Source organism: Protopterus annectens, chromosome 2.part1 (assembly GCF_019279795.1).
Source record: "Protopterus annectens isolate FY-2018-M chromosome 2.part1, PAN1.0, whole genome shotgun sequence".
Taxonomy (NCBI): domain Eukaryota; kingdom Metazoa; phylum Chordata; order Ceratodontiformes; family Protopteridae; genus Protopterus; species Protopterus annectens.
Genome location: NC_056729.1, coordinates 613,409,302 through 613,425,697, shown reverse-complemented (window position 1 = coordinate 613,425,697; position 16,396 = coordinate 613,409,302). Strand labels below are relative to the sequence as shown.

Sequence of the window (16,396 nt, the reverse complement as noted above, 5' to 3'; positions counted from 1 at the left end):
CTGTCTAAGGGCATAGACTGTATCATTTTCCATTTATATTCTCAAGGATTTCGTACGTGTTTTGGTCAGTTATTTGGTTTACAAACTTGGCTGTAAATTGTTTATCTGGCTTATTGTAAATTCTGGTTGTGCAAGTAGGGTGATGGTCAATTAGGCTGTCTGGAAGGATACTGACTACCCTAGTTTTGTTGGGTCTATTAGTAAGAATCCAGTCTAAGGTTGATTGCATACCAGTACTTTTGTGGAGTCTAGTAGTAAACTGTGTAAAGCTGTACAGGTTTATGAAATCAGTATTGTTTCATGTTGTGTGGGATATCCAGTGTAGGATATTTTTGGCAGTAGAAATGTTTTTACCTGGTGAGATGCGTATGGCTGCTAAATAAAACATTTTTCTATTGATTCAAGGAGTTTCGCATTATTAAGCTGTAGTATCTCCTGTGCATATGCGGTTATATGTAGAGAATTCTTGCAGATAGCTGTACCAGCTCCCCGCTTATTCTTCCTGTCAAGTGTAATTATATTGAATCCAGCTGGGGTGTTTTCATTGTCATTTGTCTTTTTTTCAGCTGCTGTGATTGCATCTAGGGAATATGTGGCAGTACAAGCATGTGTATGTACAAAAAGCCGTGGTGGTGCAGCGGTAGCATTGTTGCCTTGCAAGAGGATCTCCCGTTCAATTCTTGGCTGGAGTGCCTTCTGTGTGGAGTCTGCATGTTTTCCCCACGGTCGAGTAGCGTGCGAAAGACATGCATAGAATGGGCGTGCCTTCGTTGAAGGTTGTGCATTGAGCTGTCACCTCGGCACCCGTAGAAAAAAAATGTACTGCCAATCATTAGCGTTCTGCTGGGGCGACCCCTAACTGGAACAACAACAAGAAGCATGTGTATGTACTGGATGTTTATGCTTCTAAGATTGATATTTCAGGAAGAGAAGGCTTTGAATTGGGGAATGGAATAGGAAAAGGGAATGGTTCATTTAATGCTGCGCTGTTGGTGCGGGTTTTTTTGTTGTGTGGAGCCAGGGTTTGTGTGAATATCTCCACTGATTTATTTTTTGTGGAAATTTTCTGAAGGATAGTGTGTAGCCAGATACATTTGAGCTTCAGTTTTATTTGATTTCGTATGGTAACGTACATTGATTTAAGATGCTTGTAATTGAAAAGCTTTTCTGGTACTTTGTGGGTGCTGTGGTGATAGACTTGGTAACTGTTGTAGCGAGTATGGGTTTGTAGGACTGTTAATTACATTTATTTGGGAGGTGTGGTAGTTGGTAATATGCTGAGGAGGCACACTGGTAGGGCTCGAGTCGGAGCCATTTTTAAAATATGCAAGTTAGATTTTGCTAAAGATATTAGTTTGCAGTGTAAAATGTTACTGGGTAAGAGTAGTTGTAGTATTTTAACTTCTAAAAGGGCAAGCTGGGTACTGCACTTTAACTAAATGAGTCAGCGATGCTAATTGTAGGGAAACTGATTGGGTTCTTTTCTGATTGTTTTGATGGTAAGCTTTGGCTGTGGCAAAAGGTAAGGTTTTCAGAGGTAGTTAACTGTACGAGTCGAACAGTGCAACTCAGAAGATGGGGGGAGGGATTTAAAGGGAGTACCAATGTCTCCTACAACAAATTTGAGAAAAGATGAACATGAATTGATAGTTCTAACTAAAGTATTGACTGTTTCGGCATTCCCTTGAACTACAAATATCAAGTAATCTATAAACCTTTTGTAATATACAACCTGAAACTTGTTGAAATAAGATTTAACAATTTTTTGCTCCCATCACAATGTTGGCAAAAGAAGGGGCAACTGCTTTTCCCATTGCTATGTCTTGAATTTGTTTATAATAAGACTTGTTAAAATAATGATTTTTCAAAATATCCAACAAATTACAATGAAAATTGATGACATTAGTATGACGATTAGTAAAACGATTTAAATACATTCTAACATATTCAACCCCTATTTCATGTGGGATGCATGTGTATAATGATGTAACATCTAAAGTAAACATAATATATTTATTTGGATCAAACCCTACTATTTCATTAAACAATCTAAAACTTTCCAAAAAACTCCAGGAGTTCTTTAAAAAAGATTCCATGTTTTGAACATAACACTAAAAAAGAATCCACAAGTAAGGAAATACCTTCCGTAACATAATTTGGTGCAGAAATAATAGGTCTAAAAGGGGGGTTGGATAAACTCGTGTCTTCGGAATGCCGAATAACACACCAACTTTGGGATTTTCTATATTACAAAAAGTATGCATAGCCGCATTCAAATCACTTGCCATCAGACTATCATACAAAAAAATCAGAAACATATTTATAACATTTTAAAATGTCAATCTTAACTTTTTTGTATTCACTTTCATTTACAAGCATGTTTTCCATCTTTGCTACATAATCCATTTGGTCCATTAGGACAAGCATAGTCCCTTTATCACTTTTCATAATACGTATGGATTTGTTTTCACACATTTCTTTCATAGCAATTCTAAGTTCTGCACTCAAATTGTCACCCATAGGATGCTGTCTATTAAATCCTAAAAAAACTCCTAAATTCAGTTTCACAAGCTGATTCAAAAGTTTTTAAAGTGCGATTCAACAATGGAGTAAAACAGGATGGTTTGACCAACAGCTGTTCAGTGTTTCTAACAACTTTCAATAAGTAAGACTAGTTTAATAGTAAATTACTTAAGCTCAACAACTGCATTAGTAAAATTAGTTTTCATACTAGGAACAAAATTTAACCCTAACCTCAACAAAGTAATATGGTTGGCATTTAAATTAAAACTAGACAAATTCAAAATGTCTTTCACAAAAGCGTTGTACCTCATTCGTTGTCTGTTGAGGAATCCGATGTTAACAGAACACTCTGGCCCTTCTTGCACATGGTTATGGGCTTCGGTCTCAATTGCCTTTTTTCTTTTTCGAAGGCTAAAAAAGATTTAGTTTTGTCCCCCAGTTCATTGTTAAGAAGAGGAACATCCGTTTCTTCATGAAAAATGCCTTCATCCACAGACCCATTAACTTCTTTGTTAGTTTTAACCATCCTACTACTGTTTGAAGAAGACATGGATGGTATAATTTCATTTGTGGCATCACTCGAAAAGGCGGGTCTATTAGATGTATGTTTAAGGTAGATTGATTTGGAAGCTTGAAAGTTCCTTTTGTTGAACAGAATGTTATTACTGTTATTAGGAAGGAACATGCTGTATGCAATGTCCATTTCATATGCAGTCAAGTCATGATCCAATTTATTATTTTTCTTTGTGTTAATGTTTTTTCGCGCTGTTCTAACTCAAGTAGAAGAGAAGACTCAGTTCTTTCAGAAAATATAAACTGAAATCTGGTTTCAATGGCTTGTTCAGCCTTAAGAATGTCTTCAAGACCCATTATAATGTTATTTTTGCGCTCCACAAGTAATTTTAGAAAATTGACAACTGCTTCATTAAAGAAATCTTTTAAGTTGTTGAAAAAATGGTCTTTATCAGTTATGCATTGGGGCATTTAAAAAAAACGAAGTCCCTTAGGCACTATATTTAATTCAATGCATTTACAAAAATATTTATTTTCAATATCAGTGCTTTTATATTTTTTAAGCAACTTACTTATATTGTCACATAAAGCCTTGTGTTCAGTTAAACTAAGTGTCCGTTAGTCTTTTGGTACAACTAAACGGATTCTCACCATTATTTAGCGCTGCTGCTATATTTGAATACAGTCCCTTCGATTTACCTTTCTTTGCTTGTATAAAACCAATACTTTTCATAGTCTCACTGTGCTGTCCGTTGGTATTCACCTCCACTGCACTAAATTGTTATGGAAGGTATTTCCTTACTTGTGGATTCTTTTTTACAGTGTTATGTTCAAAACATGGAATGTTTTTTAAAGGCCTCATGGAGTTTTTTTGGAAAGTTTTAGATTGTTTAATGATATAGTAAGGTTTGATCCAAATATATTCTGTTTACTTTAGATGTTACTTCATTATACACATGCATCCCACATGAAATAGGGGTTGGATATGTTAGAATGTATTTAAATCATTTTACTAATTGTCGTACTAATGTCATCAATTTTCATTGTAATTTGTTGGATATTTTGAAAAATCATTTTTTTGTTTAACAAATCTTATAAACAAATTCAAGGCATAGTAATGGGGACAATGGTTGCCCCTTTTTTTGCCAACATTGTGATGGGGTGGTGGGAGCAAGAAATTGTTACATTTTATTTTAACCAGTTTCAAGTTGTATATTACAAAAGGTTTATAGATGACTTGATGTTTTGTAGTTCAAGGGAATGCCGAAACAGTCAATACTTTAGAACGATCAATTCATGTTCATCTTTTGAGATTTTTTTTAGGAGACATTGGTACTTCTGTTAATTTGGACAAGTGTTTATCATGGTGTGTTCCAGCGTATTCAGCTTTGCAGTTTTTTTGCTTATCTGTTTTCTCAGTTTGTGTTTAAGAATTTAAAGGGAGCAGTAGACAAGCCCAGGAAGAGTAAGTGTAGATTTACACATGTGGTTTAGTGTTTGGATAGCTACAAGTTACTGGAAGAAAAGGAGGGAGGGAGTAGTCTGAAAAAACAAAGTGCCCTGTTTCGGTGGGGGGTGATGAAAATATATGTATTTGCAGATGTGCTTCCATTCACTGTTGGAGTATTAACATCTGGGATTCCCAGCCTAGGGCAGCCCGATGTCAGGCCAGTATAGAAAAGCCTTTGGTATGCCATACGTCTCACACATGTTCCTCATGTAGCATAGGGCATAAAGGTGACATCCGGAAGTACCATCCTCAGAACTTTTTTGCCGCCAGTCCGAATGCCATCTCTGCCATTGGTCTGAACTCATACATCCCGTTGCTGATTTCTGAACCGTTGCAGGTAAGTGCCTCACTGGGGTTTCTTTATTGTCTTTGGCTGCATCTGGGGTTTCACGTCATTCAAGAAGGGTAAATGCCTGTGTAGGAGACAGATTCCTCATAAAGACTGCCACAAACAGTATGTGTTTTGCTTTGGTGTCTCTCACAACTACAAGTCCTGCTCCATCTGTCAGTCTTTTGCACCGAAGACTCTGCGTAGTAGGCTTTCTTCCTTAGTCTTGTATATGGAGAATCAGCAACTTTAGTTTCTTGCTAAGGGCACTATGGAAGGAACTTCCTGCCCCCAATGTCTGCCATCGAGGAAGAAGGCTTAAAAAAAAAAAAAAAAAAACCTAGGCCAGAATCTTCCACTGTCCAACCTCTGCCAGATGTTTCTCCTGAGGTAAGTGAATGCATGGAGGTTCGCCCGGCTTTGTTGTCTGATTCCTCTGCCACATCTAGGTTGGAGGTTGGCAGGAATCTGGCTTTAAGCACTTACAATGAGGCTTTGTAGATGTTTGTTTAACCACAGTTGATTATTTCATAGAGGCTAAGGGGTGTTCCTTAGATTTTAGTCTGGGAATAAGTCCCTACTACTGTTGAATGCCGTCCTGGGTCAGCCTCCAGGTTTTACAAGGTAGACATCCCATTAAAGAAAAAACAAAACTACTAAACCTGTTTCTCCTGCCCCTACCCCTAGAGATCCACAGAGTGGAGTGGCAGGCCTTCACTCCGAGTTTAATGCTTTGATGGCGTTGAAACCTCTTCTGGGGGGTTCTGTTTCAGCTCACCCTTGGTCTTCTACTCCACTTAAAAGACCTAGGAAGCAGGATTCCTCTGCGTTGGAGTTTGATTTGGATTCTGATGAGGAATCCTTTGCTTACTCTTAAATTCCTTGATACTTCATTTGAAGAAATTTCTTTTGGGGACAGAATCTCCAGGATGCTGGAGTTTTTTAAATGGGATTGTACTCAGGCCTGTGGAATCTCTGCAACTTTCTGATGTTCTTTCTGTTTTGGCCGATTAGTTGGATGCTTTCTCAAATGCATCCCGGAATCCCTGCTCCCAAGAAACCTGATAGATTTTATAGGGTGCCTGAGGACTAACTTTTTGTATGTGTCCTACTGCTGACCACTCTGTGGTGTCTGTAGCATCTGATAAGCCCTCTCAATTGCTTTCTTCGCCCAAGTTGCTGCCTTCTGATAGACGGCAAAACCACAGAAAGACTAGGCAAGAAAGTTCACACCTCTGCTACCCTGGCTTGTAGGGCTATTGTTTATTAGACCCTTATGTCCAAGTATGTGTTGGTGCTCTCTTCTCGGGCTTGTCAGGTTATTTCTGATCTTTCAGACTCTGGGTAAAAGGTCTGCTCTTTCCTTGTTATGGATTTCCTTACATGTGGTTCATCATTCCATTAAGTGTAGTTGTGATGCAACAGATGCTTCTAGGGCTGCTGCTTCTGGGTCAGTGATGAGGTATTCCTGGCTTAGATTTCAACCATTGCCTGATATCGAGGCTAAGCTGATGGATAACCCTCTTGATAATAAATACTTGTTTGGCGAGGCTGTTGCCGATTTAAGTTCTTTTAGGATAAGGGGAAGGATTTATAGGAACTCTCATGTTGGTCTCTCCTGTTGCTAAATTTCAGAGAAACTACCCCAATAAGCCAGTCTTTGTTTACTGGCAATCTCGCTCTCCCCCTAAGAACAAAGAGTGACAATCACGTGGCTCCTACTAAGGCTACCCAGATTTAAGGGACTCTGAAGTCGTTTTTTACAGATAAGACTAGGTGCTCTGTGACCATCTGTTTCTTCCCAGGCACGTTTGTGTTTCTCTTCGCCTCTCTCTCCCTGTTTCACTTCAGATTACTCTGGATTCTTGGGTTCTGTCCATATTTTCCAGGGGTAATTTATGGTGTGAAAACCCCTTCCCACTTTTTTATGAAATTCCTCATCCCCCTTGGGAATAACTCCCATTTTTCCCCAGAGGTGCTTCAAGACCTTTTGACCCTGGGTAGTATTCAAGAGGTGCCTGTATCCTGAAGGAGGAGGGGAATTTCACTGCAGGATGTTTCTAGTACCCAGAAAAGAGGGTACTTGGAGGCCTGTTCTAGACCACCTCCATCTAAACGCATCTCAGGTTGCCCACTTTTTGAATGTTGTCCCTTCAGACTCTGTTTCCCTCTTTTTTTTGCTTTCTCAGGCTTATATGATTCTGAATCTCAAGGTTGCTTATATCCATATTCCAATCCATCCCCTTTTCAGGACGTTATTGCATTTCTCTGCTGCTTCGTGGCATTTTCAGTATTCTGCTTTGCTTATTCGGCTTTCTAATGCCCCAAGGGTATTCACTAAATGCCTTGCTCCTGTGATTGCTTTTTGCAGGTTTCAGGAGATATAGGTATTTCTTTACTTGGACAACCTGCTGATTCAGGCATCCTGTCCAGAGATCCCATTGCAATATCTTCATTTTGCCATTTCACTTCATAGTCTGGGGTTCACAAACTTTATTTATTTATTTTACATTTGTTAACCGGGCTAGTCTGGCTGGATATATTTCCATTTTCAGCAGAGGCCCGGGGAGAAAAGCTCCACAAAGACATAATAACTATTACATAAGATGCAAAAGAGAGCAGCATACAAAGTATTCTGTATCAGGACAATATTATACAAAGAGTCAAACTTATAATAGGCACAAATAAACAGTTGTACAAAAGTGTACTTATGACTCTTTGAAGCAGAACACAGGCATACGTTATTTAAAATATTCAAACATTATAAGAAAGAGAAAAGGGTGTTTAAGGACAGCTAAGTAAGTAGGATAGATTATATTAGAAATTTCTAGGAGTCTTTAGTAAACTGAGTAATATAATTAGGAATGAGAAGGATGAAGGAGAGGTAAGTGATAGAATAGTGAGAAAAAAAAAAAGTAGAAAGGTAGCAAAGATCACAGAGATCAAGGGGTAGTGGGATGAGCTAAAATACATGGGTTCAGTCAGGGTTAAGGCAGGGGCATAGCCAGTGTTTAGTAAGGTGGAGTCTAAGTTTTTGTTTGAAGAGGACAGGAGATAAAATAGAAGTTAGTTCAGTGGGCAATAAGTTCCAGTGTTTACCAATGGAGTTAGAAAACAGGGAGTCACCAGCAAGGTTATTGGATTTGGTAGCAGAGACTAGGAGTTTGTTAGAGGAGCGGAGAGAGCTCAGGTTAGAGTAAGGGGTGAGGAGGTTAGAAAATGAAGGAGTGTTGTTTGGCAGATAAAAAGATTTGTGGATGATGGAAAGTTGAGAAAGAAGCAACATGTTTTGTAATTCAAGCCAGTGAATTTGTTGTAGGTTCAGGCAGTGATGTGTTCTGAATTGATTACCAGTAACAAATCTAGCTATACTATTGTAAGTAGTGGTCAATTTAGTAAGATTAGTTTTCTTTAGGTTGGTGTAAATTGGTGAGGCATAGAGAAGAGTGGAGATGAGATGAGAGTGAGCCAAAGTAGCTTTGGCTGTTGGGGATAGGAATGTTTTAATTCTATAGAGGGAGCCCAGTTTTCTATGTACAGTTGAAAAATTCTTCTGACTCTCAAGCTCATGTTTTTCTGGGTTGTAGGATTCAGATGGTGCCTATGCTGGCATCTCTGCCCCCTCTCAAGGCCTTAACTCTCATTTCCTCCTTTCACATGCTTCTTCCTCTGCCCTTCTGTACAGCCAGGGAGTTTGAGACTTCTGTGTTTTATAGTTGCCACCATCCCTGTGCTCCCTCTGCCTAAACTCCCCATGAGAAAGTTTCAGTGGTTCCTGAAGTCAGTTTGGCTTCATGCACATGCTCTAGAATTTGTTCATCTTCCACCTTGTCTCAAGAAGAACCCTGCCTGGTGGAGCCAGCAGATGTTCTTTGTATTTTACTGTTATAGTCCTGACTTGTGGGATTTCCTGCTGTGGAAGCCCTTAGCCTGCCTGACTACCAGAGTAATAATCTCCCTCCTCTTAAGGCTGGCAGACTCCCTTCCCTGACATCGGTACGCTTGGGTATGAAGGGAGCCAGCTGATGCCATTACATCAGTCTTTTCTTGCCATCAGAGCCTGAAGCAATGTTTCAGTGGGCGAGGTTGGTCCGCACCAGAGAGAAATCTTCTAAAGCCAAGTACCCTGTTGAGGACTTTCTTGCTTTAACTCTTGTCAGAAAAGGTTAACAATTGTCACACACTGAGACTTGCATACTTTGTGTCACCTGGCTAGGCCTCGATCTCAATGTCCCTAGTTGTCGTTTTTTCCCCCATTTCAATCCTAGGACTATCAGGCGTAGGACCAAAATCTTAGCTAGGCATCATGGTTTGCAGTCTTCTGTGTATCTTTCTGTGATGTCTGCCATTCATCTGGAGGTTGAGCTTCCTAAGCGTAAGAAAGATAAAGATCCAGGCTTAGGGCCTCTGACAGTAACCATTCACCATCGGCCACATCCCCAAGGCTAGGTATTGAGGAAGGAGAGGGGCTTTCGCAGCCCCCTTCTGCAACCAAGGTGGTGGCACAGGCGTCTGTCGAGACCCTTATGGAGTCCACCATGTTGTCGGGTCCCTCAACTTCTACACAGGCTTTGGATTTTAGTTCCCCCATTTGGGTCTGGAGTCGCTCAACAAACCTCTGCTTCAGAAGAACAATCTTGTAATGGTGATGTTCCTTTGAGGCAGCAGCCTGCATCGGTTTTGCTTTACAAAGAGACTGGCGTCCGGTTGGTGTTTGTACCTAGGCCCAAGGCTAAAGCAGTTTCTACCTCAGGTCCTATGCGTAGGCCTACCAGCTCCCACTGAGCAGGTTATCGGCAAGACCTGATCAAATTAGCTGAGGACCCCATCTCCGTAGTCAGAGCTGGGCAACCCACTTTGAGTCTTCCTCAAGGAAAAGAAAGAGTGATGATCCTACCCCTGAAATTTTCTCATCTCCTGAATCAGATGAGGACTCTGACCAGGAGAGGTCTGTCTTTGAGGAGGAATCTTACCTTTGAGGATTTATATTCTGAGGAGAATCTACAATGTCATGAGGGAACATTTCTAATGGGAGGCACAGGAATACCCGCAATCTAAAAAGAGGGTTAGGGAGTTCCTTGACCTCTCAGAACAGAAACCTTTTGTTATTACTCCTGTACTGGAGATGGTAGAGAATGCTTTAATGGACTCTTCCCTGAACCCAGAAAACCAGGCAGGTTTTACATGGTGCTAGACTGTCATAAATACCTCTTCAAAAACCACTCAGCTGACCCAGAGATTCACTCCAGGGCCCAAGGGAACAAAAGTGAGCTCTAAGAATCCTTTACCTACTGACAAGGAAAGCAGGGCCCTTGATAGGTTTGGTTAAAAGAAAAACTACATCTCTGCTACCCTAGCAATGAGAGCCCTTAAGTGCCAGTTTCATATTATAAAAGTATTTTAGGTAAAATGAAACAAAATATTTTCTCCCTGGAGAACAGGAACATTTCTGCAGAATTGTTTGACTTTTGCCATTCTGGCTTCCAGCTCTACACTATGGTTATGCTATGGAGGCCTCTGTCAGAAGTGTTGTATCTAGCTTTGTCAATAGAAGACATGCTTGACTTACCCTGCCAAATCCAAGCTTCTAGATACACCCCTGGATAAGGGCTTCTTTTTGTGTCAAAGGCTGAGGCTGTGGTAAAGAGAAAAAAATGGAAGATAAAGCAAAATCTATGCAAACTATGAAGGACTACTTCCGAGTTCAGCCTCCTAGGGTTAATAGGAATTATTGCACTAAATAGTGGTCCTTTCCCTCTCAATCAAACGGAGGCCAGAGGAAGCCTCAGAGAATGGACTGAAAGGAAGCAGCAAGCACAGAGGCCTAGGCAGTGGTCCTCTGAAACCCCTAGGCAGGGGAGTTCTAGGCCACATTGCTCTGGCAGAGAAAGCAGTGACCCTTTCATTCCCCTCCTCCACCTCCCAAGCTCTCCAGAAAGTGCAGGAGGAAGGCTGTCCCTGTTCAAAGAAAACTTTCCCCTCATTACTTCAGACAAGTGGGTTCTGAAGGTCATCTGAGACTCTTACAAGCTCACTTTCAAAGAAACATTAAATTCACTCCTCTGGATGTGCACAGCCTCCTTCGCTACTATCTTGACAGAACTAAATCTTTCAGGAAATCAGACCAACTGTGTCCTTTGCCACTGGCTCTGAAGGGAAACTAGTCTCCAAACTGACCATCTCCAAGTGGATCTCCCACTCTTTTCTTTTGTTACAGCCATCCTGGCAAGAAGCTCCCTGAAAATGTAAGGACTCCCTCTACTAGGGCCACTTCTACCTCTGCTACCTTCTGAAAGGAGTGCCTACCAAAGACATTTGGGATGCTGCTACCTTGTCATCTGTGCATACCTTTACCAAACACCACAACCGCTTCTCATCTTTGGGAATCATCCCACAAGTCAGTACTGCAACGGTGAAACACAAAGAACGTAGTACAGTTAGTGTACCCTTAACCATAAATGTAGTTTGATTGTATAGACTGTTTCAGTATTTTCCCTCCCTCCTTCCCCATTTTTGCCTATAGTAGTAGTCTGTTTCTATTTTCTGCACTATCCAGAGGACCCACTAACCCTGCAGGCCTCTCTTTCTACCTTTTCTTGCTTATGTTTCATCCTGTAGGTTTCTACCTTCTAAGAGGCAAGAAAAAAAATGTAATGGTGTCAGCTGGCTCACTTTATACCTAAGCATATTGATGTCCGCGAAGTGAGTCTGCCAGCATTAGGTGGGGGGAGATTTTTTCCTCTGGTAGTCCGGCCGGCCAAAGGCTTCCACAGCAGGAAGTCCCACAAATCAGGACTGCAACAGTGAATACACTATAACATCTACATTTAATGGTAAGTGTAGATAACTGTATTTTATCATCAAATCCAGGGCTCGTTTTTCATCCCCCTCTTACGACTCGGGAACTGTTCACAGATGCTTCAGACATGGGTTGGAGTGGAGCTTTTGTCTCCCTAAAGGCGCAGGGGGTGTGGTTGCCCTTCAACAGGAAAGAGCCCATCAATGTCAGAGATGAGTTCTGTTGGTGCTTCAAGCTTTTCATCTTTGTTTCTCTTCAGGACCTCTCAAGGTATTTACAGACAATACCACAGTGATGTGGTATATAAACAAGCAGGGTGGTACAAGATCTTACTGCCTGGCACTCTTGGTATGGAATCTTGCTGTCCTGTATCAAGTGACTCTTCAGGCAGTTTACATTTCCTCGGGTCTAAATACTGTGGCAGACACTCTGAGCAGGTCCTTAGCTCAATCCCATGAATAGATCCTTCACAGGGATGTTTCTGGACATTGCCCACCAGAGGGGTACTCCTCAAGTAGATCTGTTTGCCTTCTCTCTGAACAACAATTTCCTTTTATTTTGTGCCAGTCCCAGGTCCTCTGGTGTGGAAGGTGGGCACCCTTTCTCTTGGAAGGGGATGTTTCTATATGCATTCCTTCCACTTCCCCTTATTCCAGAAGTCCTGTTCAAAGTTCAACAGGACACTCCCAAAATCTTGTTGGTGACTCCCTTTTGGCCGAGACCGCATTGGTTCTCTCTTCTGCATTTCCCCAAGGGCAACCATCACAAGTTATCTCACAGGTTGGACATACTCGCATGGGGCAAAGGATCTTGCATGCATCCCCACCTGTCTAACACTCATTCTACTAGGTCAGTCACTCCTTCAGCTGCCTTTTTCTCCAGAGTACCAATTAAGGACATTTGTTCAGCAGTTGTGTGGTCTAGTCACACCTTCATATCTCCCTACAAACTGGACTTGCACCCATTTATTCAGACATTATCCAAAATATCTCTCTGTGAAGCCTTCCAATGTTTAGAGTAGCTGGGACTCTGTCCCATATGTTGAGGATGGATGAAAGGGCAACACTGGATATCAGTTATGTACTTATATAGTGATCTGTTTTATCTGCTCCCATTCTCCTCCAGTTTCCTCTCTCCATCCCCTTTCCAGATCTCTCTTCATATTCTATTGGTTCTGGAGTATTTTCTGTTTTCTGGGGTGTGATTGTCCTTGTTGTAGGAAGCTGACAAATTCAGTCTAAGGCAGCTCAGTGCAAAGAAGGAGCATTATTTATACGGAGAGGAGCCCGAGCTTTGGATCCAAAGTCTGATCCACAGACCCATGCATTGAGTAAGACAGAAGCTGACAACATGGATATATCATTATGGTAAGTACATAACTTTTGTCTGTTTTTCTTTTAATGCTTGTGTACTTGTCTTTGTCTTAGAATGGAATTTAATGAAGATGTTTAAAAAAAGTAACATTTATTAACACAGCAGGATGAAAATGATGATGTCTGTGCTGTTTGCAAAGATGGTGGTGATCTGAGCTGCTGTGATGAGTGTCCCCGTGCATTCCATACGAGCTGCCACATTCCAGAAATCCCATCCGTTCCAGACTCCAGGTGTGTAAATGGCTTTATTACCAACTTAAATGCTTTGTTATCTATGCTGACATTTTCAGGGTAATGAATATGTATTGGCCAAAATGTCATACCTTAAGAACTGCTCTTAAAGGTCAGTGCCTAATTGTAGAAAGACTGAGAGCTTCACTACAGTTCAGGGTGGTGCTTATAAAAAGAGTATTACTTCAGTAGTGTGTTGTATTTCCAAATATGTTTCACATGTCTGTCCACTGATGCCAATTTCCTCTGGGCTTTCGAGGTTGTCAGATACATAAACCAAGTCTGTAAGAAGACTGTTGAAGGCAAATTCCAACCTTCTACACCCTTAAAGTCCAATGTGATACAGACAGAGAATGGAGAAAGTCTTAACAGGTTTTTCTCAGTTTCAAGTGATCTGATGCTCTTCTGTTCAGTTGCTGCAGCATTCTTAACCTGAGGGATCTCCTGTCTGAAGGTGATACAGTGTTGGCCAGCATACAAAAGTCTTGTACTGCTGTAGGGTACGTGGAACATCACATATAGGCTGCTGTTGGACGTAGACCATAAAAGCAACATATGCACGTACCATCCTCAGAACTCTTCTGCTGCCAATCAGAACGTCATTCCAACTATCTGATCGTTTCACATTTGCAACTTTAGCTTTTTGCTAGACAAGTGCCGTGTTGGAGAATTTGTTTATTACTGTTTTGGTTATGTCATCCAAGAAAGGCAAGTACCAGTGTAGGAAGACTAATTCCACATAAGGACAGCCATCCTTGGAGTCTCTCTTGTTTAGGCTCTAACCATGACCACAAGTCCTGTAAAGTTGTATCAGGATGTCATGGGGGAACTTGGTCTCAAAAGTATGGAGGGTCCTGGGAGAGTACCTTGCACCCAACCAAGAGAGATCCAGTCGGATGCATTTGAATGTAGCCTTTGTCCAGTCCTTCGTTGCATGGGATTGTTTTTCCTGCAAAGAAAGAAGACTAAGCATTTGTCCCCTACAGATTTGCAGGCCTTTACTCAAAGATCGATTCAGGCTTTCAAGGCATTCAAGCCACCTTCCTCTCATCCTGCTCCTACAGCTGCTTCCATCCTTCTCAGAAAAGGATTAGGGACAGTTCATCACATCTGATGTTTCTTCCTCTGATGAGGAATATCTGGATTATTCCACACACATCCCTTCTTCCCAGGAATGTTTCCCCTGAAGAGGAGTCGGTCAGTACCGACTCCCCCATGGAAGAAATGTCCTCTGGTGAAACTCTTGAATATGGGAGAACACTTTTAAATGGGATACTTCCCAAATTTCTGAAGTCCAGAAAATATATCAACTTCTACAAGTTTATGCTCCTGGCCCCTGTGTAATCCCACCTGTGTATCGTGCATTGTGGATGCCTTTCACAATGCTTCACGAACCCCAGCCCCAAGAAGCCTGATCACTTCTACAAGTTCCCTGAGAATTGTAAATACCTCTCTAGGTGCCCTGATGCATACCCCAGTTATTTCTCTGCTACAGATAAACTTAGGATGTTTCCCTCTTTTAATCTTCTCCCATCAGACAATGAGAGTAGAAACTTTGAGACTGGGTAAAAAGGCCAATACGTCAACCACCATGGCTTTCAGGGCCATTAGTTATCAGACACACACATGACAAAATCCTCCTTGCAGCTTTTGTGTTGGGCATCTATTGCTATTGCATGTCTTCCAGCTTCTGAAGGAAAAGCCTTGACTTTATCTATCCTGGGACCTCTCTCAAGTGGCAAAACATTCCATTAGGCCCCAGAACTTGGACCGAAGCTCCAAAGGCGGTGGTGTTTGCATATTCATAAAGGATGCACACACCTCGACTGGTAGCCCAACATAACGCATCAGAGATACTTCAGGTGCATTGGGTAAGACAGTGATTGAGGTTGTAGCCTGCTATAGTTCCCCAACCATGTCCCAAGACTCACTTCATGTTCCTAAGCACCCTGGAGAATATTCGTGTCAAACCTAACCCCCCCCCCCCCCACACACACACACACAAAGGTAACCACCATGAAAAGCTTCTCCAAAGCTAACTTTGGGCTGTTATAACTTCATGGCACCCATGCAAATGGAGAATAGTTGCATGACTGCCAAATCGTACACACATGCACTGTAAGAACACGTACACAAATGCATGGATCTCGACATACCCAATGGAACCAAGATGCTCTCCTCCAAAAAAAGGAAGCCAGTCTGGTGGTCCCTTGCTATAAACAAATTCTACAGCAGAAGGAGGAAACTGATGTGGAATATGGTGAAGTTCCAAGACTGGAAAAAAACTCCCTTAACAGCCTCAACAAAAAGTTGAGATACCTCATCAAATCCTCTCAAGCTAGCTATGAAAACAGAATTGCAGCAGATAGTAAAGACACCCACAAGGCCTTCTGTAGTTATGTAAAGAATCTCCACGGCAATACCCAGATTTGCTCTGAGCTGCTGTGCAATGGTACCTCCTATACTGAGCCAACCGATATTGCCAGTATACTGGCTGACAGATTTAGTGCCAACTTTACCCCTCTTCCCACCCCAAAGGACTAATCACAATACCAGTAGATTGCCATGCACCCAATATTACTGCTGCACAGGTTAAAACAGCACTGCCCAAGGTCAAGAATACAGCTTCTATGGGACCTGACAATATCCCTGGCTGTGTTCTGCATGAACTACAGAGTGAACTGACCCCTCATCTGTGTGCCCTGTTAAATCACAGCCTCGCCACAGGCTTTGTCCCTACCAAATGTCGCACTGCTACAGTCATCCCTCACCAGAAAGGAGGAGCGATTACAGACCCTGGGAACTATTGTCCCATTAGCCCGACTAGTCTGATGTGCAAAACTTTGTAACTCCTCATTATGGACCTAATAAACAAGGACATAGGGAATCTCCAAACTGTGGATCCCACACAGGTTGGTTTTGTGAAGGGTCGATCATGCCTGCACAACTTGGTCGACTTCGAGTCAAGTCACCAGAGCTGTGGATGAAGGCAAGGTGGTTCATACAGCCTACCTTGATCTGGCCAAGGCTTTTGATACCATTCCCCACTCAGGAATCATAGAAAAACACGCTACGCTAGGCATCAACCCCTATATCACAAGGTGGGTTGCAAACTGGCT

The 16,396-nt window shown here is 41.7% G+C and overlaps 1 protein-coding gene across 1 annotated transcript in view; it reads left to right on the top strand.

The window, feature by feature from the left end:
• Nucleotides 1-16,396, top strand: part of LOC122794876 (nuclear body protein SP140-like protein) — a 619,738-nt gene that overhangs the window by 86,893 nt on the left and 516,449 nt on the right. The window contains exon 7 of the mRNA XM_044063475.1: nt 13,150-13,277. Within this exon, the coding sequence (XP_043919410.1) occupies nt 13,150-13,277 (128 nt within the window). The remainder of the gene's footprint in view (nt 1-13,149; nt 13,278-16,396) is intronic.